At 71.2% G+C, this 26,307-nt stretch overlaps 4 protein-coding genes across 4 annotated transcripts; 3 read left to right on the top strand and 1 right to left on the bottom strand.

Moving 5' to 3' along the window:
- Positions 1 to 24: 24 nt before the first annotated feature.
- Positions 25 to 3,177, top strand: RNASEH2A (ribonuclease H2 subunit A). The gene is given in 11 exon segments (XM_082496632.1): positions 25 to 166; positions 561 to 632; positions 885 to 908; positions 911 to 1,010; positions 1,396 to 1,483; positions 1,874 to 1,937; positions 1,940 to 2,010; positions 2,265 to 2,352; positions 2,420 to 2,548; positions 2,551 to 2,563; positions 2,964 to 3,177. Coding segments are annotated over 11 exon segments (909 nt in total). The 5' UTR covers positions 25 to 39; the 3' UTR covers positions 3,097 to 3,177.
- A 980-nt stretch (positions 3,178 to 4,157) lies between these two features.
- On the top strand, positions 4,158 to 18,743 carry MAST1 (microtubule associated serine/threonine kinase 1; the record flags this gene model as incomplete). Its single annotated transcript, XM_082496633.1, is given in 28 exon segments — positions 4,158 to 4,196; positions 4,651 to 4,682; positions 5,498 to 5,586; positions 6,230 to 6,305; positions 6,835 to 6,913; positions 7,418 to 7,581; positions 7,990 to 8,065; positions 8,441 to 8,647; positions 9,314 to 9,415; positions 10,051 to 10,180; positions 10,398 to 10,465; positions 10,551 to 10,636; positions 10,721 to 10,929; positions 11,743 to 11,881; positions 11,979 to 12,111; positions 12,353 to 12,518; positions 13,024 to 13,125; positions 13,206 to 13,328; positions 13,525 to 13,634; positions 14,054 to 14,184; positions 14,349 to 14,542; positions 14,638 to 14,820; positions 15,452 to 15,681; positions 16,314 to 16,436; positions 16,940 to 17,076; positions 17,183 to 17,352; positions 18,024 to 18,547; positions 18,549 to 18,743. Coding segments are annotated over 28 exon segments (4,017 nt in total).
- A 1,057-nt stretch (positions 18,744 to 19,800) lies between these two features.
- GCDH (glutaryl-CoA dehydrogenase) lies at positions 19,801 to 23,570 on the top strand. Its single transcript, XM_082496681.1, has 11 exons — positions 19,801 to 19,834; positions 20,159 to 20,246; positions 20,379 to 20,510; positions 20,717 to 20,779; positions 21,339 to 21,509; positions 21,911 to 22,040; positions 22,128 to 22,347; positions 22,430 to 22,533; positions 22,613 to 22,738; positions 22,823 to 22,983; positions 23,067 to 23,570. The coding sequence occupies exons 2-11, from the start codon at positions 20,165 to 20,167 to the stop codon at positions 23,156 to 23,158; spliced, it is 1,281 nt and encodes a 426-aa protein (XP_082352807.1). The 5' UTR covers positions 19,801 to 19,834; positions 20,159 to 20,164; the 3' UTR covers positions 23,159 to 23,570.
- Positions 23,571 to 23,947: 377 nt separating this feature from the next.
- SYCE2 (synaptonemal complex central element protein 2) lies at positions 23,948 to 25,807 on the bottom strand (the record flags this gene model as incomplete). Its single annotated transcript, XM_082496724.1, has 3 exons — positions 23,948 to 24,142; positions 24,895 to 25,099; positions 25,707 to 25,807. 3 exons carry the CDS (start codon positions 25,805 to 25,807, stop codon positions 23,948 to 23,950), a joined length of 501 nt encoding a protein of 166 aa, XP_082352850.1.
- Positions 25,808 to 26,307: the final 500 nt, after the last annotated feature.

The following is a 26,307-nucleotide window of genomic DNA, read 5'->3' on the forward strand; positions in this document are numbered from 1 at the left end:
CGTGAAGCCCCGCCCCCTGCCCGAAGCCCCGCCCCCGCCATGGCGCTGGAGCGGCTGCAGCGGGACCCGGCGGGCGCGGGGCGGTTCGGGTCGGCCGTTCCCCCCCTCTGCCGCCACCGGCCCTGCGCGCTCGGCGTGGACGAGGCGGGGCGGGGACCGGTGCTCGGTGAGACCGGGGGGAAGGGGGGGGGGGGGGGAGCGGCCGCACGTGGTGCGGATGCAGCTTGCACCGGGAGCGCGGGAGGAGGGGGGGGGTGCCGGTGCACCGGGATTTGGATGGGGGTCCCGGTGCACCGGGACTCCTCTATACAAAACCCGGTGCACCGGGTCTTGGGGGGTGGGGTGTCCCCGTGCACCAGGTTTTGGGGAGGGGGTGTCCCGGTGTACCGGGTTTTGGAGGGGGGAGTGGTGTTCCGGTGCACCGGGGTTTTGGGGGGGGGGGGGTGGGGGTGGTGTCCCGGTGCATCGGGTCTTGTATGGGGGGTGTCCGGTGCACCCGATTTTGTAGGGGAGGGGTGTCCGGTCTCACCCTCCCGCCTCCCCCCCCCCCCCCCCCCCAGGGCCGATGGTTTACGGGATCTGCTACTGCCCCGTGGAGAAGCTGGAGGCACTGGAGGCACTGGGGGTGGCAGGTGGGGGCACCGGGGGGGCACCGGGTGATTTGGGGGTCCGGGGGGGGGGAGAAAGGAGCCCCGGGGGGGGTGGTGTCCTGGAGGGGGGTTTGGAGGTGCCAAGGGTGGGGTTTGGGGCACGGGGGAGGTGGGGGAGAGGTGGTTGGGGAGGTGGGGGGTGTCCGGGGGGAGTTGAGGGGGGGATCGGGGGGAGTTGAGGGGGGGATCTGGGGGAGGGGGGGGGGGCCTCACTCCGGCGCCCCCCCCCCCCAGACTCGAAGACGCTGTCGGAGGGGGAGCGGAGCGGCGCTTTGAGCTGCTGGAGGCGGCGAGCGACGTCCTGGGGTGGGCACTGCACGTGCTGCCCCCCGACCACATCTCCGCCTGCATGCAGCAGCGGTGAGACCCCCCCCCCCCGACCCCCCCCGGGACCCCCAAACTCCCCCCAAACCCCCGACCACATCTCCGCCTGCATGCAGCAGCAGTGAGACCCCCCCCCCGACCCCCCCCCCCCGCGACCCCCCAAAACCCCCGACCACATCTCTACCTGTGTGCAGCAGCGGTGAGACCCCCCTCAACCCCCCCCCGGGTCCCCCAAACCCCTCTGGGACCCCCCCCAACCCCACTCCCCCCCCCGCAGCAGATTTGGGGTGCCCCTGACTCTCTGAGCCTCCCCCCCCCCCATTTTGGGGTGCTGGGGGGTGGGTGGGTCCCCATTTTGGGGTGCTGGGGGGTGACGGGGGGTGTGTGTGTCCATTCCCCCCCCCCTTTGACCCCCCCCAAGAGCCAAGTACAACCTGAACGAGCTGTCACAGGACACGGCCGTGGGCCTCATCCAGTTCGCGCTGGACTCCGGGTGCAGGTGGCCGAGGGTGGGTTTTTAGGGGGGCTCCTCCCCCCCCCCCCCTCACAGGGCTGAGCAATTTGGGCGGGGGGGATTTGGGGCTGTGGTGGGGGTAGATCTGGGTTGGTTTGGGGTGAATTTGGGGTGTTTTGGGGGGTGCAGGGGGGAGCCTGGGAATGTTTGGGGGTAATTTGAGCGGGGGAGGTGCTGGGGGGGGTCCAGGGTGCTTTGGGGGGAAGGGGGGGGGTCAGGGCACAGCAAAGGGTTTGGGGGCGCTGAGGAGCTTTTGATGAGGTTTTGGGGTGCTGGGGAGGGTCAGGATGGATCAGGGAGCTGGGGGTGATTTTTTTGGGGAGGGGGTGTGTATGATTTTGGGGGGTCCCGGGGGTGATTTTGGGGGGGTCTGGGGCTCCCCCAGGTGTTCGTGGACACGGTGGGGCCGGCGGAGAAGTACGAGGCGAAGCTGCGGCAGCGCTTCCCGGGACTGGGGTGACCGTGCGCCCCAAAGCCGATGGGCTCTTCCCCGTCGTCAGCGCCGCCAGCATCTGCGCCAAGGTGGGCCCGACCCCCCCTGAGCGCTGAGACCCCCCCCGAGTGCTGAAACCCCCCCCAAAAGCACCTCTTCCCCCCAAAAGCACCCACCCCCCCATTCTCCCCCTGCACTCCGCATCTCCCTCCCTCTGCCCCCGACCTGGTGGAGTGAGTTTCGGGGGGGTGGACGACGACACGGGGACAATGGTAACCAGGACCCCCCCCTTAAAACCCCTCTAGACCCCCCCCCCCCCCTAAATCCTTCTGCCCCCCCCCAGGTCGCCCGGGACCGGGCTGTGAAGCACTGGAAGTTTGTGGAGGATTTGGGGGACATCGATCGGGATTACGGTTCGGGGTACCCCAACGGTAGGAGTGGCCACGGGGGGGGTGGGGGGGTGGGGGTGATTGGGTGGGGTCCGGGTGCCCCTCACAGCCCCCTCCCCCCCCCCCCGCAGACCCAAGACGAAGGAGTGGCTGCGGCGGAACCTGGAGCCCGTTTTCGGGTTCCCTCAACTCGTGCGCTTCAGTTGGGGGACGGCGCGGGAACTGCTGCAGCGCGGGGGGTCCCCGTCACGTGGTACGGGGGGGGTCCGGGGGGGGTCCTGGGGGGGAGGGGGGGGCAATATGGGGGCTGCCGTGAGTGGGGGGGGGGGGACCCCAGTGTGAAGCAATGGGGGGGGCTGCTGCTGCTATGGGGTGGGTGAAGGGGGGGGCGGTCCGTGTTTATTTGGGGGGGGACACACGGGGGCCCTGTCTGTGCCATGGGGGGGGGGGGGCGGGGGGACACCAGACCTGTGCAATGGGGGGGACACTGGGAGGGGGGGGTCCACTCCGTGCAATGGGGGGACTAGGGTGCGGGTGCTGTTCCCGCGCAGTGGGGGGGCACCGGGGGCCCCTGCATTGCAGTGGGGGAGGGGCACTCCCAGGTCCCCCTGTGCCCCCCCCCCGGGTCCCTGACCTCCCCCCCCCCCCCGCAGGGCTGATGAGGACCCTGCGGTGGACCCCGCAGCCCCCCCTTCGCTGCTCTCCTACTTCGCCCGGACCCCCCCCCGGCGCCCCCCCCACCGCTTCTTCCAGGAGCGCAGTCTGCGGCCGTTGGCCGAGCTGTGACCCCCCCCCGAAACGGAGACCCCCAACCACCCCCCCAATAAAGAAAATGGTGGGTTTGTGGGTTTTTTTTAAGAAACAATGGTAAAAAAAATAAACCCTAAAGCGAATTCTTTTTGGGGGGGGGCGCTGGGGCAGCCACAACGCCTTCATTTCCCCTGTGAAGTTTGGGGGGGGGGGTGTCACAGGGAAGGGGGGGCGGGGGGCGTCTGTGACTTTGGGGGGGGTGTCTACAGGGTTGCAGGGAGGGGCACAACCCCCGTTGTGCTGGAGGTTGGGGGGGGGGCGTTTGGGGCTCCCTGTCTTGGGGGGGGGGGCGCTTCTTCCGCCGTGGAGGTGGGGGGGGGCACCCAGACACCCGCCCCCCCCCCCCCCCCCCGTTAATCCTGGCCGTGCGCCTGGAAGTGGCCGTGTCCTCAATCCCGGGGGATTAAGGGTTTAATCCGGGGGGGGGACACACACACACTCGGGGGGGGGGGTTGCCCTGAGTAGCCCCCCCCTTCCCCCCCCCCCCCGACACTTTTGGTTGTGTTTTTAGGGGGGGTTACAGCGCTGTGATGTCACTGGGGGGGGGGAAGGGCGGAAAACTCTACTGTATTTCCCAAATATTAATAGGGTGGGGGGGACGCGGATATGGGGGGGGTGTCGGAGGTGCATCCCCCATGGGGGGGGACCCGGACCTATCCCCCCCCCCCCCCCCCCCCAGAGGGGACCCAGAGCTGTGCCCCCCCCCCGGGGTGGAGACGACGGACGGTTCAGCACCGCGGACAGCGCCCGGGGGGGGGGAGCGGAGGGGTTAGTCGCCCCCCCCTCCCCCCACCCCCCCGACGTCTGGACCCCCATCAGGGCGTGGCCGGGCGGGGCGGGGCGGGGCGTGGCCGGAGGGGGCGGGGCGTTGGCGGGGTCCCGCGCGGCGGAGGATGGCGACGGGCGGCTGAGGGGGGGGGGGGGGGGGGCGGTGATTTTGGGGGGGGGAGGGAGTTGCGGGTACCGGGAGAGCGGAGGACGGGACGGGGGGGGGGTACACCCCGGGACCCCCCCCCGGCACCGGTAGCGGCGGCGCCATGGACGACTCGGGCGTGATCCGCCGGCGGCGGCTGCAGGTATCGGGGGGGGGGGGGGGATCGGTACCGGGGGGGGTCGGTACCGGGGTGGGGTCGGTACCGGGGGGGGTGTCGCTACCGGGGGGGGGTCGGTATCGGGGGTTTGAGGCCCGGTTTGGGGGGGCTATAAGGATCAGGGCGGCGGCGGGGGGGGGGGGGATATGCAGCCCCGGTACCGGGAACATCGGTCCGGGCGGGGTCGGTACCGGCCGGGGGGTGATGCGGACCCGGTACCGGGGGGACCGCAGGGCGGGGGGGGGTTCAGGGCATCCGTTTCTGGGGGGAGGGCTTCAGGCATCTCCCCCCCGGGTGGGGGATGGAGCCGGTACCCGGACCCCCCAGGAGCGGTGCGGGGTCGGGGTGCCCCCCCAAGAGCTGGGGGGAGGGGGGGGAGGGGGGATTTGTGGGGGGTCCAACCCCCCCCCTCGTCCCCCCCCCCCCCCCCGTTTTGCAGAAGGAGCTGCCGCTGCCGCGGAAGAGCAGCAGGTGAGCCCCCCCCCCCCCGCGCGCCCCCCTCCCCTATTACCCCCCATCGCCCCCCCCACATTGCGTCCCCCCATCGCACCCACTGGCCCCGCCCCCGGCCCCGCCCCGGCCCCGCCCCGCTGCAGCCGCCGCCGCGTCCCCCCCCCCCCTCCGCCCCACCGCCGCCCCGGAGCCCCCCCCGCCCCCCCCGCGGGCTCTCCGTGTCCCCCCTCCCCCCCCGATGCCGATCCTGGTGGGCAGCAGCATGTTCCGCCGCACCAAGAGGTAACCGGGGCCTCGGCCTTCCTCCCCCCATCCTCATCCTCATCCTCATCCTTCATCCCTCCCCGTCATCGGCCTCATCCTCATCCTCATCCTCCCCCATCCTCATCCTCGTCCTCCATCCTTCATCCCCATCCTCCATCCTCATCCCCATCCTTCATCCCTCCCCATCCTCATCCTCACCCCCCCCAGCCTCCCCCCCAGCCTTCATCCCTCCTCCCACCTCCTCTTCATCCCTCCTTCAGCCTCACCCTCCATCCTCATCCTCACCCTCCATCTCTCCTCCTTCATCCCTGTCCTCCGGCCCTCACCCCTCCTTCCTCATCCTCCACCTTCATCCTCACACCCGCCCCCCCTCCCCATGGCCACTGCCCCCCCTCACCCCCCCCGGGCACCCCCCACCCCTTTTTGGGGGGCTGTGGGTGCCCCTCCGCCCAGCTTTTGGGTGTTCTGAACACCTTCGAGTGTGAGGACATGTTGGGGGGGGGGGGGCGTGTGTGAGGGGTCCCGGCCCCCCCATGCCCCCCCCCATGCCCCCCCCATGCCCCCCCCAGCTGCCGCACGAGCAATCGGAAGAGCCTGATCCTGACCAGCACCTCCCCCACCCTCCCGCGGCCCCACTCGCCGCTGCCGGGACACATCGGTGAGACCCCCCCCGGCCCCCCCCGGCCCCACCCCCCTCCCAGCGCCCTGAGACCCCCCCCTAAACCCCCAAAGGGGCTCAGGGGGAGCCTCAGGGATCCATAAGCCCCAACCCCCGGGACCCCCCCAAGGGACCCATTGACCCCCTCAGGCCCCAACCTCCCCCCGGCAAACCTGGGTACCCCCCCAAAGACCACCACGGAACCCCCCAGGGGACCCACCGCCCCCCTCAGACCCCAACCCCCCCCTCCCAGGCAAACCTGGGACCCCCCCCTTGTGACCCCCCCAGGGGACCCATCGCCTCCCTCAGGCCGTGACCCCCCCCGGGACCCCCCCAAGGGACCCCCCGCCCCCCTCAGACCTCAACCCCCCCCCCCTCCCAGGCAAACCTGGGGACCCCCCCGAGGCCCCCCAAAGCCTCCCCATCCCAAATAACCCCTCCCCCCTCCCCGGTACCGATGGGGACCCCCAAAGCATCTCCCCCCACGGAATCCCTCCTGCCCCCCCACTTCCCCTCCCCGGGGTGGGTTACAGCCAATTGGCCCCGCCCTCTCCGCTGTGGGCGGGGCCTGGAGGGGCGGGGCAGGGCGGGGCGGGGGTGACGTCACACCCACACCCCCCCGCGTGTGTCGCCCCCCCCGCAGGCAGCAGCCCCCTGGACAGTCCCCGAAACTTCTCGCCCGGTAACCCCGCCCACTTCTCCTTCGCCTCCTCCCGCCGGTGAGGGGACCCCCGTCTCGGGGGGGGGACCCCATGTCGGGGGGGGGACCCCAGTATCGGGGGGGGGGGGACCTCGACGTCTGGGAGGGGACCCCGATGTCCGGGGAGGACCCCGATGTCCGGGGGGGGATCCCAATATCTTGGGGAGAACTCCAATGTCGGGGGGGGGACCACCGCGGTGTCGGGGGGGGGTCCCCGGTGTCGGGGGGGGGGGGGGGGGGAACACCTCGACGTCTGGGGGGTCGACCCGATGTGTAGGGGGGGGGCCGGTGTCGGGGGGGACCCCGATGTCCGGGGGGGGAATCTGACATCTGGGGGGGAACTCCGGCGTCGGGGGGGGGACCCTGATGTCCGGGGGGGCACACCCCGGTGTGGGGGGGACACCCCAGTGTCCAGGGGGGGCACCTCGACGTCTCAGAGGGGGACACCCCGGTATCAGGAGGGAACCCCGATGTCTTGGGGGGGGGTCCCCGGCCGTCTGGGTGCCCTGGGGTGTGTGTCCCCCCCGACACCCCGTGTCCCCCCCCAGTGCCGACGGGCGCCGGTGGTCGTTGGCCTCTCTGCCCTCCTCCGGGTATGGCACCAACACCCCCAGTTCCACTGTCTCGGTGAGTCGGGGGGCGCTGGAGCCCCCCTCCCCCCCATCGAGGGGACCCCCCCTCCCATTTGGTGACCCACTGGGGCGCCCTCCCCACAGCGGGGGGGTGGGGGGTGGGGTGAGGTGGGGGTCTGGCTGGGGCTGACCTGGGGGTCCCCCCATGGGGGGGGGGGAGGCGGGGGAGGGGTCCCTGTGGGGCGCAGTGGGGGGGTCAGTGTGGGCAGCTGTAGGTCCTCGTGGGGGGCCATGGGGGGTCCATAGGGGGTCTGTGGGGGGATCCGTGAGGGGTCTGCAGGGTCGGAGGGGGTCTGTGGGGTTGGAGGGGTCACGTGGGCGCAGTGGGGGTCCCGCGGGGTCAGAAGGGTCCCGTGGGGTCGGAGGGGTGACGTGGGGTGGGAGGGGTCCCGGGGGGTCGGAGGGGTGACGTGGGGTGGGAGGGGTCCCGGGGGGTCGGAGGGGTCCCGGGGGGTCGGAGGGGGTCCCGCGGGGCCGGAGGGGTGACGCGGGCGCGCAGTCCTCGTGCTCGTCGCAGGAGCGCCTGCACCAGCTGCCGGCGCAGCCGACGCCGGAGGAGCTGCGGTTCCTCTCCCGCCACTTCGGCAGCTCCGAGAGCCTGGCCGAGGAGGATGGGGGGGCCCGGGGGGGGGCGGCCCCCCGCCCCCGCTCCCGCAGCCTCAGGTGGGGTTGGGGACCCCGAGTGGGTGGGGGGACAGGGGGGATTCGGGGGCCCTATGGGGGAATTGGGGCACCAGGATGGGGGGGAGGTCACCATGGGGGTGGGGGGGACACACAGAAGGGCTTTGGGGTGACCACGGGGCTTGGGGACACCATAGGGTGGGGGGGGCTTTGGGGACACCGTGGGGGAATCAGGGCAGCATGGAGGGGGGGGACACCATGAGTCTGGTGTGACACGGAGCAGGGGGTCACCGGGGGGGGGGGACGACGACGACACAGGGGGGTGGGGGGGGCACTGTGACCACGGGACATCACGGGGGTGGAGTGGGGACACGGTGGGGATGGCACGGAGGGATGCCGGGGGGGGACGACACTGCGGGTCGCGCGGGTGCCAGCAGTGCCCCCCCCCAGCCCCGGGCGCTCGCCCTCGTCCCACGACAACGAGATCGTGATGATGAACCACGTCTACAAGGAGCGGTTCCCCAAGGTGGGGCTGGGGGCACGCGGGGGGCTGGGGGAGGATGTGGGGTCTTGGGGAGGGTGGGGCTGGGGCGCTATGGGACAGCTCGGGGGGGGGGGGTCTTGGGCAGCTAATGGCACTGGGGGAGGATATAGGGTCTTGGGGGGGTCCTGGCAGAGTTCTGGGGGTTGTGGGGGGTTATGAGGTATCTGTGGGGTGTAAGTGGGGCTCTGAGGTTCCTGGAGGGGAGGTGTGACAGCTCGGGGGGGATATCTGGGGAGGTTGTGGGGCACCGGAGGAGCCTATGGGGCACCGGAGGAGGTTACGGGGTCTTGGGTGGCCCCTGGGGGGGCTGTGGGGGTGTGGGGAGCTGAGGGGACCCCTTCCGCCCGGCTCCCGCAGGCGACGGCGCAGATGGAGGAGCGGTTGGAGGAGTTTGTGCGGGGCTGCGGCCCCGGGGGGACGCCGCTGGCCGACGGCGCCCTCAGCTTCATCCAGCACCAGCTGGTGGAGTTGGCGCGCGACTGCCTGGACAAGGCCCGGCACGGCCTCATCACCGCCGGCTACTTCTACGAGCTGCAGGAGAACATGGAGCGGCTGCTGCAGGACGTGAGCTGCGGCGCCCTACGGGACCCAAAAGGACCCAGTGGCACCCAATGGGACCCAATGGGACCCAATGGCACCCAACAGGACCCAATGGGACCCAACAGGACTCAATGGCACCCAATAGGATCCAACGGGACCCAACAGGGCCCAATGGGACCCAACGGGACCCAATGGCACTCAACAGGGCCACAGGGGACCCAAAAAGGCCCAATGGGACCCAATGGCACCTGACGGCACCCAATGGGAACCCAACAGGGACCAACAGGACCCAAAGGTGCCCAGCGGCACCCAACACGGACCCAAGAGGGTCCAACGCAGACTCGTTGGCACCCAACAGGACCCAAAGAGGCTCCGTGACACCCAACGGGACCAATGGCACCCAACAGGGCCCAACGAGGACCCAGTGGCACCCAATGGGGCCCAATGGCACCCCCAGCACCCAGTGGGGGCCCACCAGGGCCCAATGGGAATGCTCAGCACCCAAAGAGGACCCCCCCCAGGGACCCAGCGGGACCCTCCAGGACCCAACGAGACCCAAGGGGGTGCTCTGGGGCCCATGGGACCCCCCCAGGACCCACCGGGATCCCCGCGGGACCCCATGTGACTCCCCCAAGTCCTCTGGGACCCCCTGACCGCACCCCCCCCCCGCCGTGTGTGTCCCCCCGCCAGGCCTATGAGCGCTCGGAGTCGGAGGAGGTGGCCTTCATCACCCAGCTGGTGAAGAAACTCCTCATCATCATCTCCCGCCCCGCCCGGCTGCTGGAGTGCCTGGTGAGACCCCTGGGACCGCCCCCATCCCCGGGGGACCCCCCGTGTCCCCGTCCTGTGACAGCCCCCCCCCATCCCATCCCATCCCATCCCCATCCCCTCTGCGCCATCCCGACCGTCCAATCAGGAGAAGCCCTTCCGGTCACCCTGACAACGCCCCCGACCAATCCCCGCGCGCAGCCAATGGGAAGGCAGGGATGTTGTTGCCGTGGCGACAGCCGTGTTGCCGGGACAGCGCCATGGCGACGGCGCATCCCGGGTACCACTGGGACAAAGGTGGGGGGGGGGGTTGGAGGGGGCGCACACACGTGTGCGCTCACATGTGACGGTCAGTACACGCAGGCACACGCGTGCTCACCCACGCACACATGCGTGTCGGTGCAGGCGCGGCAACACCACGCGTGTTTGGGCTCAAATGTGCGCACACGTCCCGGTGCGCGCACAGACACGCGCTCGCACGCGTGCACAGACCCACGTGCACCAGCACACGCATGTGTGTGTGTACGGGCACACCCCACCCCCCTCCCCGCTGCCTGCCGGCACGTTGTGGTGTGCAGGCATGTGACGACGCGTGTGCACACGCGTGATGACGCGTGTGTGTCCCCCTGCCCCGTGCACACGCGTGTGTGTCGGCGCAGGAGTTCGACCCGGCCGAGTTCTACCAGCTGCTGGCGGCGGCGGAGGGTCAGGCCCGCGAGGGGCTGCTGAAGGCCGACATCCCCCGATACATCATCGGGCAGCTGGGGCTGGCACGGGACCCCTTCCCTGGTACACGCGTGTGCGAGCGGCCGCGGGGTTTGCACGCGCGCGTGGGGGGAGCGTGCACGGTGGGGGGGGGGGCGACAACGACGCCTGTGTGGGTCGCAGGGAGCACGCGCGGGGGGTGTTGCGCACTGGGAGCGCACACGCGTGACGCCCTGTGTCCCCCGCACATGCGTGACACCCCGTGTTCCCGCACACGCGTGACACCCCGTGTCCCCGCCAGACGTGGTGCATCTGGAGGAGCCCGACAGTGGTGGGAGCAACACGCCGGAGCCCGAGGAGGGGGCTGAGGTGGGCGCTGGGGCAGAGTCCCCGTGTGTGTGTGTGTCCCCCCGTGTCCCCCCGTGTCACCCCGTGCCCCCCCGTGTCCCCCCAGGGCCGCAGCGCCCTCCCCAGGGCCAAGAAGCCGCCGGGCGAAGGCGACTTCGAGACCATCAAACTCATCAGCAACGGCGCCTACGGGTGAGCGGTGCCGGAGGTCGGGGGGGGGGTCCCTGGTGCCGCGCCGTGCCGCGCCGACGCGCCGTGACGGGGCTGTGCCGGCAGGGCGGTGTACCTGGTGCGGCACACGGCCACGCGCCAGCGCTTCGCCATGAAGAAGATCAACAAGCAGAACCTGCTGCTGCGCAACCAGGTGGAGCAGGCCTTCGTGGAGCGCGACATCCTCACCTTCGCCGAGAACCCCTTCGTCGTCAGCATGTTCTGCTCCTTCCAGACCCGCCGCCACCTCTGCATGGTCATGGAGTACGTGGAAGGTGGGGCGCGGGGCCCGGCGGGCGTCGCGACGGGGGGCTGGCCGTCGCAACGGGGGGCTGGGCGTCGCGATATGGGGCTGGGCGTCGCGATATGGGGCTGGGCGTTGTGATACAGGGCTGGGTGTTGAGATACGGGGCTGAGCATCATGATACAGGGCTGGGTGTCGCGACATGGGGCTGGGTGTCGTGACAGGGGGCTGGGCGTCACGATATGGGGCTGGACGTTGTGATACGGGGCTGGGTGTTGAGGTACGGAGCTGGGCAGTGTGATATGGGGCTGAGCGTCATGATATGGGGCTGGGTGTCGTGACATGGTGCTGGGCATCGGGATACAGGGCTGGGCGTCGTGATATGGGGCTGAGTTTTGCAATATGGGTCTGGATGTTGTGATACAGGGCTGGTTGTTGAGATACGGAGCTGGGCATCGTGATACGGGGCTGAGCATCATGATACAGGGCTAGGCATGGTGACATGGGGCTGGGCATCGGGATACAGGGCCGGGCGTCATGATATGGGTCTGAGTGTTGCGATACGGGGCCAGGCGTCACAATACGGAGCTGGGCATTGTGACACGGTGCCGGGCAGCGCCACGTGGGGCGGTTTACGTCACGATGGGGTGGTTTACGTCACGATGGGGTGGTTTACGTCACGATAGGGTGGTTTATGTCACGCCGGGGTGTTTTTACATCCCGGTGCAGCGCTTGACATCGGGGCGGGCTCTTCACGTCCCGCCGGGACGTGGAGTGTGGTGACGCCGTGACGCGCACCGCTGCGTGTCCCCCCCCATGTTGTGCCCCCCCCCCCCCCCCCCAGGCGGGGACTGCGCGACGCTGCTGAAGCACATCGGGGCGCTGCCGCTGGAGCTGGCGCGGCTCTACTTCGCCGAGACGGTGCTGGCGCTGGAGTACCTGCACAACTACGGCATCGTCCACCGCGACCTCAAGCCCGACAAGTGCGCCGGGGAACCCCCGGGGGGGATGGGGGACGGGGACCCCCGGGGGGGTGAGGGGCCGCGGGGGGCGCGCTGGACGACACCCGGGTCCCCGCAGCCTGCTCATCACCTCGCTGGGCCACGTGAAGCTGACGGACTTCGGGCTCTCCAAGATGGGGCTGATGAGCCTCACCACCAACCTCTACGAGGGCCACATGGAGAAGGACGCGCGGGAGTTCCGCGACAAGCAGGTGGGCGGGGCCTGGCGAGGGGGCGGGGCCTGCGGGAGGGGGCGCGGCCGCCAGTGGGCGGGGCCAGGAAGGCTGTGGCCTGCGGGAGGGGCCGCAGCCTGCAGGAGGGGGCGGGGCCTGGAGAGGGGGCGCGGCCTGCGGGGGGGTGGGGCCTGCGGGGGGGCGGGGTCTGGGAGAGGGCGCGGCGGGCGGTGGGAGGGGCCGCCCGAGGGGGCGTGGCCGGAGCTGACCCCGCCCGCAGGTGTGCGGCACCCCCGAGTACATCGCGCCGGAGGTGATCCTGCGTCAGGGCTACGGCAAACCGGTGGACTGGTGGGCGATGGGCATCGTCCTCTACGAGTTCCTGGTGGGCTGCGTCCCCTTCTTCGGGGACACCCCCGAGGAGCTCTTCGGGCAGGTCATCTCCGGTACGGGGGCACGGGGGGGGCACGGGGGAGCATGGGGACATGGGGACACAGGGCAGGTCATCTCCAGTACAGGGGCACGAGGGGGCATGGGGGGGCACGGCGGGACATGAGGGGACATAGGGACATGGGGGGGGACATGGGGACACGGGGCAGGTCATCTCTGGTACGGGGATACGGGGGGACACAGGGACATGGGGAGGACATGGGGGGGCATGGGGACACAGGGCAGGTCATCTCTGGTACAGGGACACGGGGGGACACAGGGAAACGTGGGGGCATGGGGACATGGGGGGGCATGGGGACACAGGGCAGGTCATCTCCAGTACGGGGACATGGGGGGACACGGGGACATGATGGGGCCGGTGGCCATCACCCCGTGCTCAGGTGTGTGTGTCCCCCCCTTTCCCATCGTGTCCCCCCTTTCCCATCGTGTCCCCCCTGTCCCATCATTTCCCCCCATCCCGTCGTGTCCCCCCCATCCCGTCGTGTCCCCCCCCAACGTCAGACGAGATCCTGTGGCCGGAGGGGGACGAGGCGCTGCCCCCCGACGCGCAGCACCTCATCTCCTGCCTCCTGCAGCCCGACCCCCTGCGGCGCCTCGGGGCCGGTGAGACCCCCGCCCCCCCCGTCCCCCCCCATCCCCCCCCGGGGCTGCAGCCCCCGCTGACCCCGTCCCTGTCCCCGCAGGGGGGGCGCAGGAGGTGAAGGCCCACGGCTTCTTCGCGGCGCTGGACTGGACGGGGCTTCTGCGGCAGAAAGCCGAGTTCGTGCCACACCTGGAGTCGGAGGAGGACACCAGCTACTTCGACAGTGAGGGACCCCCCCGGGACCCCCCCCGGGGCCACCCCCTCCCCTCCCCGGGGACACCCCCTCGGCACCCCATACCCCCCCCAGGGCTTCCAACCAGGGACAACCCCCCCACGGGACCTTCTACCCCCCCCCCCCGTGGGCCCCCTCACCCTATGGGACCCCCACCCCATGTCCTGTCCCATCCCCCCCCCCCCAGCGCGGTCGGACCGGTACCCCCACGTCACCTCCTACGAGGACGAGGACACGACGGAGGATGAACCGGTGGAGATCCGGCAGTTCTCGTCCTGCTCCCCCCGGTTCAGCAAGGTGGGGGCACAGGGGGGCACGGGGAGGGGGGGACACGGGGATGGGGACAGGGGGTGGGACACACAGGGGGACGTGGGGACGCACAGGACCTCGCGTGGCCCTGTGCAGCACAGGGTCCTCAGGCACAGCCCCGTGCGAACACACGTGTGACCCTCGTGCGATCACGCGTGTGTGTAGACCCTCGTGCGATCGTGCGTGTGCAACCCCCCGTGCCACCCTCGTGCGATCGTGTGTGTGCAAACCCTCATGAGCTCACGCATGTGCAAACCCCCCGTGCAGCCCTCATGCACACCCAACGCCCCGTGCCACCCTCGTGCGACCATGCGTGTGCAGCCCCCCCCCCCCCCCGTGCCACCCTCGTGCGAGCACGCGTGTGCCGGCGCTGGTGCGAGCCCCGGTGCGGGCGGTGCGGTGCGCAGGTGTACAGCAGTCTGGAGCAGCTCTCGCAGCAGCAGCCGGAGCCGAAGGCGGCGAAGGGGCGTCCGCGGGACGAGGGGAGACGCGACGGCTTCGCCCGCGACCGCGGATGGCGCACGGCCTCCCCCGAGCTGTGAGCGCCCCCCCCCCGGGGGTCCCTGGTGGGGGGGGGGGGGGGGTCTGGGGGAGGGGGTCCCCCGGGGTGCTCCTGCGCCCCCCAGAGTGGGGGTGTGTGTGTGGGGGGGGTCGCAGTGGTCAGACCCCACCCCCCCACCCCAAATATGTGGGTCCCCACAGGAAGCGCCCCCCGGCAGCCGAGGGCCCCCCCCCCGAGGGCGAAGGCAGCCCTCCCCCCCCCCCGGGCGCCCGTCGGCGCTTCTCGGCGCTGCTGGAACCGGGGCGCCCCACGGCCCCCCCCGAGGAGCGGACGCCCCACCGCAACGGGGTCCCCCCCCGCGACGGACCCGCGGAGGGACCCAGCGAGGAGACAGGTCGGTCCCCGGGGGGGGGTCCCCCGAAGGTGCGGGGGGGGGCCCGGACACGGGGGTCCTCACCGGTCGGTGTCACCCCTCCCCCCCCCCCTCAGGGGAGCGGCCCCCCCGCGCCGGGGACGTGCCCCCCCCTCCCCCCCGGGCCGAACTGGGGCTGCGGCGCCCGCGGCACCCGGGGGTGGTCCCCGAGGGGGGGGGTGACAAGCGCAGCCCCCGCGGCCCCGGGAAGGTCACCAAATCGGCGTCGGCCACCGCTCTCTCCGTCATCATCCCCAGCGGTGGGTGTCACCCCCCCCCGGCACCCCAACCCCCCCCCGGGACCCCAAAATCCCCCTCCCCACCCCGCCCCCTCGGAGGGACACTTGGGGCCGAGAGTGGGGGGGTCCCTGATCCCCCGCGGGGGGGTGTCTGTAGTGGGGGGGGCCCAGGGGTGCTGTGGGTCCCGGGGGGGGGGGGAAGCAGTGGGGGGGTCCCCTCGACACGCGGGTCCGAGAGTGGGGGGGGTCCCTGGTCCCCCTGGTCCCCTATGGGGGGGTGGGGGGGGTGGGGGGAGTCCCCGGTTCCCGGGGGGGGGGGTCCCCTGTCCCCCCTGGGGGGTGTCTGTGTGTGTGGGGGGGATCCCCCCGGGGGGCGGGAGAGGGGGGTGGGGGGTCCCCGCTCCCCCCTGGGGGGGGTCTGTAGGGAGGGTCCCCCCGGGGGGCGGGAGAGGGGGGTGGGGGGTCCCCGCTCCCCCCTGCGGGGGGGTCTGTGCGTGGGGGGGGGTCCCCACGGGTGTCCGTGTCCCCTGGGGGGGGGTTGGGGGGGGGCGTCGGTGGGACCCCCACGGCGGTCCCAAGGGGGGGGTGGGGGGGGAGGGGCAGCGGGCGCCCCCCGGTGCCATCAGCGGCTGCGGGGGGGGCGGGGCCGCAGGGGAGGGGGCGGGGTCGTCGCCTCTGGGCAGCCCCATGTCGCCGCGGTCGCTGTCGTCGGACCCGTCGTCGCGGGACTCGTCCCCCGGGCGGGAGTTGGCCCCGGCGGTGGCCGCCCCCCGCTCCCCCATCGCCATCCCCCGCCCCGGCAAGAAATTCGGCTTCACCCTCCGCGCCATCCGCGTCTACCTCGGCGACAGCGACGTCTACAGCGTCCACCACGTCGTCTGGGTCAGGGGACAGCGGGGGGACAGCGGGGGGACACCACGGGGGGGGGGGGACACACACACGACGGGAGAGGTGCCCACGGCACCGTGTGGGTCGGTGAGGGGCGGGGGGGGACGTCGGGGGGATGTGGGGGGACGTTTGGGACATTGGGGACATGAGGGGGAGAGTGGGACATTGGGGACATCGGGGGGATGTGGGGGGACATTTGGGACACTGGGGGGACAGTGGGACATTGGGGACATCAGGGGAGTGTGGGGGGACATTGGGGACATCGGGGGGATGTGGGGGGTCATTTTGGAGGATAACGGGAACATTTGGGTGACATAGAGGGGAGAGTGGGACATTGGGGACATTGGAGGGATGTGGGGGGACATTGGGGACATTTGGGACATTGGGGATGTGGGGGGACATTGGGGACATTGGGGTGACAGTGGGACATTGGGGACATAGGAGGGATGTGGGGGGACACTGGGGACATCGGGGGGACGTTGGGGAGATGTGTGGGGACAGTGGGGACATTTGGGAGACGTGGGAGGGTGGTGGGACATTGGGGACACCAGAGGGGGGGTGTGGTGACATGGGGGGGGGGAAGGGGGCCCCGGTGCATTGTGGGTAACGGAGGGCTCGGGGCGCAGCACGTGGAGGAGGGGGGCCCGGCGCAGGAGGCGGGGCTGTGCGCCGGTGACCTCATCACCCACGTCAACGGGGAACCCGTCCACGGGCTGGTGCACACCGAGGTGGTGGAGCTCATCCTCAAGGTCAGAGGTCACGGGGGGGTCACGGGGGGTCACGGGGGGTCACGTGGTCATTGGGGCGAGGGGGTGGGGGGGTCATGGGGGGTCAAATGGTCATTGGGGTGAGAGGGTGTGGTGGGGTCACGGGGGTCATGGGTTGGGGGGGTCATGGGGGTCATGAGAGTCATGGGGGGTCATGGGGTTGGTGGGGGTCATGGGGGGTCATGGGGGTCATGGGGGGTCATAGGGTTGCCGAGGGGTCATGGGGGGGGTCATGAAGGCCATGGGGCTGGTGGGGGTCATAGGGGTCATGGGGGTCATGGGGAGGTCATGGGGAGGTCACAGGGAGGTCACAGGGGTCATGGGTCATGGCTGGGCTGGGGGTCACGGTGGGGTCACGGTGGGGTCCCAGCAGGGTCCCAGGTCGGGGGGGGGGAGGGGAGGTGGGTGGGGGTGGGCCAGGGCGTGGTGGGGCGTGGCAGGGCGTGGCGGGGGGCGTGCGTGAGAGTGACGCGGTGGTGCGGCAGAGCGGGACGAAGGTGTTGGTGACGACGACGCCGCTGGAGAACACGTCGATCCGCCTGGGCCCCGCCCGGCGCCGCAGCGCCCGCGCCAAGATGGCGCGTCGGAACCGGCGGGGGGGCGCCGGCGGCGGCCACGAGAGGTGGGGGAACGGGACGGGGGGTCCCGGGGGGTACTGGGGGACACCGGGGGGGGGCGGGGCCGGGGGCGGGGCCGGGGCGGTGCGGTGACGGTCCTCCCGCCGACAGGCGGCGCAGCGCGCTGTTCCGGCACCTGGCGCGGCAGGCCTCGCTGCTGCACACGAGCCGCTCGCTGACGTCACTGAGCCGCTCCCTCTCCTCCTCCGACAGCCTGCCCGCCTCCCCCACCCACGCGCGCGCGCGGGACCCCGCCCTCCCGCCGCGCGCCGCCGAGGCGGGTACGGGGGCCGGCGGGGCGAGGGGGCGGGGCCACGGGGAGGGGGCGGGGCTATGGGAAGCGGGGTGGGTGGGCCCACTGGGACAGGGCGGGGGCAGGGGGACCCGGGTGGGGGCGTGGGAACTGGGGTGGGCGGGGGCATGGGAACGGGGGCGGGGCCATGGGGACCAGGGTGGGCGGGGCCATGGGAACTGGGTGGGCGGAGTTATGGGAACTGGGGTGGGCGAGGCCATGGGAACCGTGGTGGGTGGGGCTATGGGAATGGGGATGGCCATGGGAACCCCGGGTGGGGCCATGGGAATTGGGCAGGGCAATGGGAACAGGGGCGGGGCCCTGGCGACCAGGGTGGGGGCATGGGAATTGGAGTGGGCGGGGGCATGGGAATGGGGCGGGGCTATGGAATCAGGGTGGGCGGGGCAGGGGTGAGCCAATGGCAATAGGGTGGGTGGGAACATGGGGGGGTGAGCACGGTGAGGGTGCAGGCCAATGGGAACAGGTGGGCGGGGCCACAGCACAGGGGAGGGATAGGACTGTGGCAATGGTGGGAGGGGCCAGGTGCGAATGGTGGGCGGGGCCATGGCGGAGGGGCGGGGCCGGGGAGCAGTGCTGGCCCAGGCAGGCACTCCGTGCCCCTGACCTCTGACCTCTGACCCCGGCCCCGACCCCCGGCAGGGCCCTCCCCGCCCAGCAGCTCTCCGGGCTCCAGCGCTCCCCCCTCCCCGGCGCCGGCCGGGCCCCACCTGCGGCCCAGTTCCCTGCAGGGCCTCTCCCCGAAGCTGCAGCGGCAGTACCGGGCGGCGCGCTGCAAATCCGCCGGCAGCATCCCCCTCTCCCCGCTGGCACACACCCCCTCGCCCCCCGCCGCCTCGCCCCCCGCCTTCCCCGCCAAGCTGCACCCCAAGGCCGCCGAGTCCCCCCGCCTGACCCGCCGGGGCCCCCCCGAGAAGGCGGCGGTGGCGGCGGCGGGGGCGGTGGGACCCCGCAAACTGGGCCTGGAGCCCCCCCGCAAGGACTTCCCGGCCGAGCCGCCGCTGCAGAGCCTGGCGGAGTGGGATGGGGAGAGCCCGGCCGAGGGGCCCCCCCCCGCACCCCCCGCCCGCCGCCTGGGCCGCCAGGAGCTGCCCCTGCTGCTGGGGGGCCCCCCCGGAGCCGAGGCCACCCCCGCTCCGGGCAGCGGGGGTCCCCCCAAAGCGCTGAGCCCAGTGCAGGAGCACGAGCAGACACGGCGGGGGGGCGGCCCGGGGGGGCCCCCAGTGCCCATCGTGGTGGTGGGACCCGGCACGGCCCCCGGGGAGGGGGAGGGGGCGCCGGGAACACCCCGCAGCACTGGGCCCCCCCCCGGGCGCTGAGACCCCCCCCTCCTCCTCCTCTTCCTCCCGTGGCTGTAAATAGGGGGGGCCCAGGCATGCGGCCCCCCCGTACGGTGCCCCCCCGGCACCTCCCCCATACACAAAGGGTCAATACTGTGACACCCCCATCCCCCCCGGTGTGATGTCATCAGCTCGGCAGCCCCCCTCCCCCCCCCGGGGTGTCACCCCTCCACCCCCCCCAGTCTCCTGCTTGGCCCTGGTTCTCGCCGCGCTGATGTCACAGTGGTGATGTCACAGGTGGGGTGGGAGGGGTGAGGGCACAGCTCTGACGCCACCCGGGGAGGGGGGAACGGTGACATCGCAGTGGTGGTGGCTATGGGGGAGCGAGGGTGATGTCACAAGCAGCGTTGGTGGAGTGGTGATGTCACAGCTGCGGTGGCAGAATCGACGATGTCACGGTTACAATGTCACTGATGGCGCAGGGGCGGTGATGTCACAGTCACGGTGTAACAGGGGTGCTGCTGTCACAGCTCTGATGTAACCGAGCATGTGGGAATGGTGATGTCACAGCTCTGATGTAACCGAGGGTGTGGGAATGGTGATGTCACAGCCATGGTGACAGCGGAGCAGGGGCAATGACTGGGGCCGGGCAGTGATGTCACCACCGTGAGGTCACGGAGCAGGGCTTACGCATCCTAGGCACGCAGTGATGTCACGCACCAGCAGCTGACATCACTGCAAGGGCCAGCCAAACAGGGGACATCACCACCACCCCCGTGACATCATCACCCCCACCACCACCCCCCCCCGTTCTCGCTATGCAAACGCCCCCCCCCGGGCCGGGGGGGCGGGGGGGCCCCGGGGACCAATAAAGCCTGTACAGCACCGACCCCCGCCCCGCGCCTCCTGGGGACCGGGGGGGGACACGCACGCCATCGCGCCGCGGCCGCAGTCCCGGGGACCCCCCCCCAAAACCAAACCCGCCATTTCCCCCCTCCCCGGTCCGTCCGGGCGGCGGTTTGGGGGTCCCGGAGCCCTGATCCCCCCCCTCCCGCCCCACGGCGCGCGGGAAGGCGCGGGTTAACGTCACGCCCCCCTCGTCACGCCCCCGCCCCACCCCCCGTGACGTCACGGCCGAGGGCTCCTCCGGGCCCGTTCGCCGCCGCCGAGCTCGTACGGTGCGGGGGGGGGTCTGGGGGGGTCGGCGGCCGTTGGGGGGGTGTCGGGATCAGCTGGGGGGGCGGGGCCTTGGAGGGGGCACCCTGGGCGTAGTTCAGGGTCTGGGGGATTTTTGGGGTGGGGGGTTGGGGGTCCCAGGGGCGGTAATTGGTGGTCCGGGGGGGGTAATTGGGGATCCATGGGGGAGTAGTTGGGGGGGTTCTGGGGGGAATTGGTTGGGGGGGTCCCTGTGGGAGTGGTTGGGGGGTCGCTGGGGGCAGTTGGGGGTCCCTGGAATAGTTGCCTCCCCCCTTCTTCCCCCCCCGCCCACCCCCAAAGACCCCCATGGCGCTGCGCTTGGCTGCCCCACTGCTGCGCCCGCTGCGGAGAGGAGTCCGCTGGGGGGGCACGGCCCCCCCCCCGCAGGGTGAGTCGCGACAGGGGGGTCGAGACACCCCCCCCCCCTCACCCCCCCACCATCGACCACTGCTGGGGGCACATGTGTGGGTCAGGAGTGGGGCTGGTGCTGACCCCCCCGCGGTGTTGCCCCCCCCCTCAGCCTTCGACTGGAGGGACCCCCTGGGTCTGGAGGGGCTTCTGACCCCCGAGGAGCGGCTGCTGCGCGACGCCGTGCGCAAGTACTGCCGGGAGCGACTGCTGCCACGCGTGCTGCATGCCAACCGCCACGAGGGTACGGACCCCCGACCCCCCCTGGCACCCCCCAACATGTCCTTGCTACACACCCCCCCTTAAACACCACCCCTGCCCCCCAACCTTGGCCACCTACGGCCCTGGGTGGCCAAGGTTGGGGGGCAGGGATGGTGGGGAGCCCCCAGCCCCACTGCCTGGGGAGGGGGGGTGTCCCCCCACCTCACTGTGGCCCCCCCACCATTGCAGTCTTTGACCGGGAGATCGTGTCCGAGATGGGGGCATTGGGGGTGCTGGGCCCCACCATCAAAGGTGAGGGGGGAGGGGGGGGTGGAGGCACTAGGGGGGGCAGGGTGTCCCCCCCGGAGGCGAGGAGAGGGTTTGGAGTGGCTGGGGGGGGGGAGGGGGGCAGTGTTCCCCCCTGGGGGTGGCTGGGGGGGGCAAAGTTCCCTCATGGGGGTAAGGGAGAGTGGTTCCTGGAGGGATTCCTGGGGGTCGGGGGGGCCCTGGAGTTCTCCGTGGGGTGACACCATCCCCAGTTATGGCTGGGGGGTCTCTGTGGGGTGACGCTGTCCCCGGGGTACAGCTGGGGGGGTCTGGGAGAGTCACTGTGGGGTGACACCATCCCCAGGGTACGGCTGGGGGGGTCTCCGTGGGGTGACACTGTCCCCAGGGTACAGCTGGGGGGGCCTGAGGAGGTGTCTGTGGGGTGACACTGTCCCCAGGGTACGGCTGGGGGTCTCTGTGGGGTGACACCATCCCCAGGGTACGGCTGAGGGGATCTGGGGGGGGGTCTCTATGGGGTGACACCATCCCCAGGGTACGGCTGGGGGGGCCTGAGGGGGTGTCTGTGGGGTGACACTGTCCCCAGGGTACGGCTGCGCGGGCACCACCTCGGTGGGCTACGGGCTGGTGGCGCGGGAGCTGGAGCAGGTGGACAGCAGCTACCGGTCGGTGCTGAGCGTCCAGTCCTCCCTCGTCATGCACCCCATCCTGGCCTACGGGACCCCCGCCCAGCGGGACCGCTACCTGCCCCCCCTGGGTGAGACCCACACCGGGGGCGAACACGCCATGGGGCAGAACCCACGGGGGGTGTCTGTGGGGCGGGAGAGGGTGTCTGTGGGGTAGGTGGGAGGCCATGGGGTTAGAGGGAGGGGTCTGTTGGGGAGGAGGGGGGTCTGTGGGACAAGTGGGGGGCTATGGGGCAGGAGGGAGGTCTGGGGGTCAACTGGGGGGTCTGTGGGGCAGGAGAGGGGTCTGTGGGGCAAGTGGGAGGCCATGGGGCAGGAGGGGGGTGTCTTTGAGGTCTTTGGGGCAGGAGGGGGGGTGTCTGTGGGGATCTGTAGGGCAAGTGGGGGCCTATGGGGCAGGAGGGTGGCTTTGTGGGGCAGGAGGGGGGGCTGTGGGGGTCCTGGGGTCCCCCTGATGTCCCCCCCCCCGCAGCGCGGGGGGAGCTGCTGGGGTGCTTCGGGCTGACGGAGCCCAACCACGGGAGCGACCCGGGGCGCATGGAGACGCGGGCGCGCTACAACCCCAGTGCCAAGACCTACACGCTGCGGGGCTCCAAGACCTGGTGAGGCGCGAGCCGAGGGACAGGGGGGATGACACGGGGACACCCCCAACACCCCCAGACCCTCCCCTGACACCCCCCCCCCCCCAGGATCACCAATGCGCCGGCGGCCGACCTGTGCCTGGTGTGGGCGGTGTGCGAGGGGGACGGGAAGGTGCGGGGGTTCCTGCTGGAGCGGGGGATGCCCGGCCTCAGCACCCCCAAAATCGAGGGCAAGTTCTCCCTCCGCGCCTCCGCCACTGGCATGATCATCATGGAGGACGTGGAAGTGCCGGAGGAGAACATGCTGCCCAATGCCGAGGGCCTGGCGGTAAGCATGGGGGGGGACACACGCCGGGGTCGGGGGGACCCTCTGTGGGACGCTGGGCCCCAGTGATGCCCGCGCTCCGCAGGGCCCCTTTGGCTGCCTGACCCAGGCACGCTACGGCATCGCTTGGGGCGCGCTGGGTGCCGCCGAGACCTGCCTGGAGACAGCACGGCAGTACGTCCTCGACAGGTAACGCCATGGACGGGGCTGAGGGGGAGGGGGGTCCCACCGGGACCCCTTGTCCCCACCGCCCTCCTCTCCACCACAGGAACCAGTTTGGGGGACCGCTGGCGCGCAACCAGCTGGTGCAGAAGAAGCTAGCCGACATGGTGACGGAGATCGCCCTGGGGCTGCAGGCCTGCCTGCGCCTCGGTCGCCTCAAGGATGAGGGCATGTAGGTGCCACCGTGGGGCAAGAGGGGGCGCAGAGGCGAGGGGAGAGGGTGGCAGGGGGGGTGACGGCATCCCCGTCCCCGCAGGGCAGCCCCCGAGATGGTGTCGATGCTGAAACGCAACTCATGTGGGAAGGCGCTGGCCATCGCCCGGGAGGCGCGGGACATGCTGGGGGGGAACGGGGTGTGCGACGAATACCACGTCATTCGGCACCTCATGAACCTGGAGGCCGTCAACACCTACGAAGGTACCGCCGCGCTGGGGGTGAGGGGCACGCGGGGTACTGCTGGCACCGGCACCACCGAGGCCTGGCTGCTCACTCGCCCGCAGGCACCCACGACATCCACGCGCTGATCCTGGGCCGAGCCATCACCGGCATCCAGGCCTTCACCCCCAGCAAGCCGCCAGCACCGCGGAGTTAGCCAGGGGAGATGGCGCCTGGCACCGCATCGGCAGCACGTGGCTGCGACGCTATGCGGCATGACCGGCCTCGCGCCACTGCCGGAGAGGCCAGGACGTCACCCGCAGGGGATGTATCTACAGACAACGCCGGTGACCAGACCCATGTCACCGATGGGATACGTGTCATCGACCAAACCCATGCCACCAACGGAACCTGCTGTCACCGACCAGACCCAACATCACTGACGGGACCCAGTGTCACCGACAGGACAAGGTATCGCCGAACAGACCCTCTGTCACTGACAGAGCTTGGTGTCACCAATGGGACCTGGCATCCCCGGTTATGCCGGGCTTTGCCGCAGAGCCTCTTGGCCGGTGAACTGCCCCGGTGCCTTTGCCGTCCTCACGGCCACTCGCCTATAAAAGGGAGAAAAGCCACCCCGTTCTGGCCTCTGTTCATCAGCGCCAGCCTTGTCAGCTTTAATTAAGCTGCCGGCAGGAGGGTGCCCTGCGTCAGCATGTGCGGTGCGTGGTGCGGTTTGCCCAGCAAGCAGCCAGGAGTGAGCGGGCAGCCCCCCCCCCCAAATTCAGCCTTTGGGGTTTTTTGCTCTTTTTATTCATGCTAAACGCAAACACCAACAGCAAAGGAAAAGCCCTTTTGGGGCTAAAAACCCCCTTTCCCGCTTGCAGCCACCCTGGCACAGCAGCAGCAGGAGATGCACATCCCACTTGTGGGGCAGGTGGGCTGCCGTGGGGCCAGGGGGGGCTCCCGCGGGTTTGGGGGGGGGCTTGCAGATTTGGGGCCCGGCTCAGGTCTCGGGCTGCAAGCAGAGGTCACGGTAGGCCGCCTCCATGGTGCGGCAGACCTGCCGGAGCTCGGCCTCAGCCTGCCCCACTCGCTCCATCACCTCTGCCAGCTCCTGCAGCCGCTCCTGGATGAGCTCGTTGTGGAGGCCGTAGAGGTGGAAGAGCCGCTCCTCCAGCTGCTCCGCCAGCCCCGAGACCTGCCGTGCCGGGGCGGAAAAGGGGGGAAAACGGTTCTTGCCGGCATGCGGGATTGGGCAGCGCCGCTGGCATGGCCGGCGCCCGGCTGCCGTCCCCGGAGGGGGGGTGACAGCTGTGGCCGCTCGGGCTGGCACAGCTCCCGGCCTGGCTTGGCTGCTGCCACTGCCAGCTGCGCCCACGGTAGCCAGAGCGACGGCCACGGTAGCCACCGAGTGCCGGGTCACGGTGGGCCGCAGCTGCCGAGGCCGGGCTGCCATCTGTGCGTGGGCCTGCGGGAGCCCCCCCTCCTGCCCTGCCGGTGTGGCCCCCCCGGCTGCAGGGACACCGGTGGGAGCAAAGTCCGGCGCAGCACGCAGCCGAGCGAGGACACCAAGGGCAGCCAGCGGCTGCGCAGGGACAGGGGAGCCATCGGCGTCCCCTCTGCTCCCCAAAGCAGGGCTGGAGGCAGCTGCAGCCGTGCCCGAAGGGGCTGCAGGCACTCCCCCTGCCACGGCAGTGAGCGCCGGTGCATCCGGCACACCAGGCTCTGCAGCTGGCGCCAGCGCCCTGCGAGAGGCCGATCGTGCTGCGCTCCCTCCCCGCGGCACCTTGTCTCACCGCCCCCCAGCCTGCCGCTAATTCGGGCGGAATAATGCGATTAAACGCCTCAAGCAGAGACCGCATGGCCGCACAGCCCTGCTTGGCAGTGAGGAGCTGGCGTGGGCCAGGTCTCCTCGCCCGCTGCTCCCCCCACCGTGCCGGCGGCCCCCACCTTCAGCAGCAGGCTCTCCCTGAAGCCGCTCATCACAGTGTGATCCTCCTTTCGGCTGTCGTTCACCCTGTCGATCAGCTGCTGCGCGCGCTGCTGCAGGCTCCCGACACTGGCATCCAGAGAGGCAAAGTACCGGGAGGCCTGGCTGTCCAGTGCCGCCTCTGCGCTGGGCTGGGGGGACACAGACAGACCCTCCGTCCTCGACCTAAACGCAGGACCCACACGTCAGGGGCGCATGCCCACAGGGAGGGAACAGCCTGCCCAGCAAGTCATGTTAATTGGGAAACCCGCTAACGAATGTGGTGGCCTGTGGACAAGGGGATGTGCATGTCACCCCCTGCCGTACTGCCTGGGGGTGGTCACTGCCCGTACACTCTTCTCTGTTCAGCCCGGAGAAGAGAAGGCTCCGTGGAGACCTCAGAGTCTCTTCCAGTGTCTAAAGGGGCTCCAGGAGAGCTGGGGAGGGACTCTGGGTCAGGGAGGGGAGCCATGGGACGAGGGGGAGCGGTTTGACACTGGCAGAGGGCAGATTTAGGGGAGATAGTGGGGAGAAATTCTTCCCCGTGAGGGCGGTGAGCCCCTGGTGCAGGGTGCCCCGAGGAGCTGTGGCTGCCCCATCCCTGGAGGGGTTCAAGGCCGGGTTGGACGGGGCTTGGGGCAACCTGGGCTGGGGGGAGGTGTCCCTGCCCGGGGCAGGGGGTGGCACTGGGGGGGTCTTTAAGGTCCCTTCCAACCCAAACCGTTCTCCCCCCCCCCCCCCCCCCAATTTAGAGCCAAAACCATGAAGCAATAGAGGGTGGGAAACATGTTACCTGTCGAGGCCCTCGCCGGGGGGCTCGTCCCTGCCCACCCCCGCCATGAAGGGGCTGTCACCCGCCGCCGCCTCAGGGCCCTCCTGCTCCTTTCGCAACATTGCCCACCCCGGGGGCGGCCGAGGGGGGAACGACACACACCAGGCTGACGGCCTACGCTGGGCCGCTGCACCCCCAGCCCCAGGGGGGGTCCTACCGGCGGGACTGGGGACCGAGGGGCGGTTGTGGGGCCGGGCCCGGGCAGGGACCGGGGGGGGGGATAAGCAGGACCCACCGCCCCCTCACGGCGCTGAGGGGCGAATGGTGGGCGGGGCCTCAGCGGTCGAGTGGCACCCGCGTCGGCCAATCGGCGCCCGCTCAGGCGCCAATAAGAGGCGGGCAAGCCAATGAAAAGCGGCGAGGGAAAAGGCGGGATAAGGGGGACCCACCGCCCCCTCACGGCGCTGAGGGGAGCGCGGTGGGAGGGGCCTCGGTGGGCGAGTGGCACCCGCGCCGGCCAATCGGTGCCCGGTCAGGCGCCAAGACGAGGCGGACCAGCCAATGAAAAGCGGCGAGGGAAAAGGCGGGAAGGGCCGGGTCGGGCGCTGAGGAGAAGGAGCCG

Source organism: Vanellus vanellus, assembly GCF_965231255.1.
Source record: "Vanellus vanellus genome assembly, chromosome: 30".
In the NCBI taxonomy this organism is placed as follows: Eukaryota; Metazoa; Chordata; class Aves; order Charadriiformes; family Charadriidae; genus Vanellus; species Vanellus vanellus.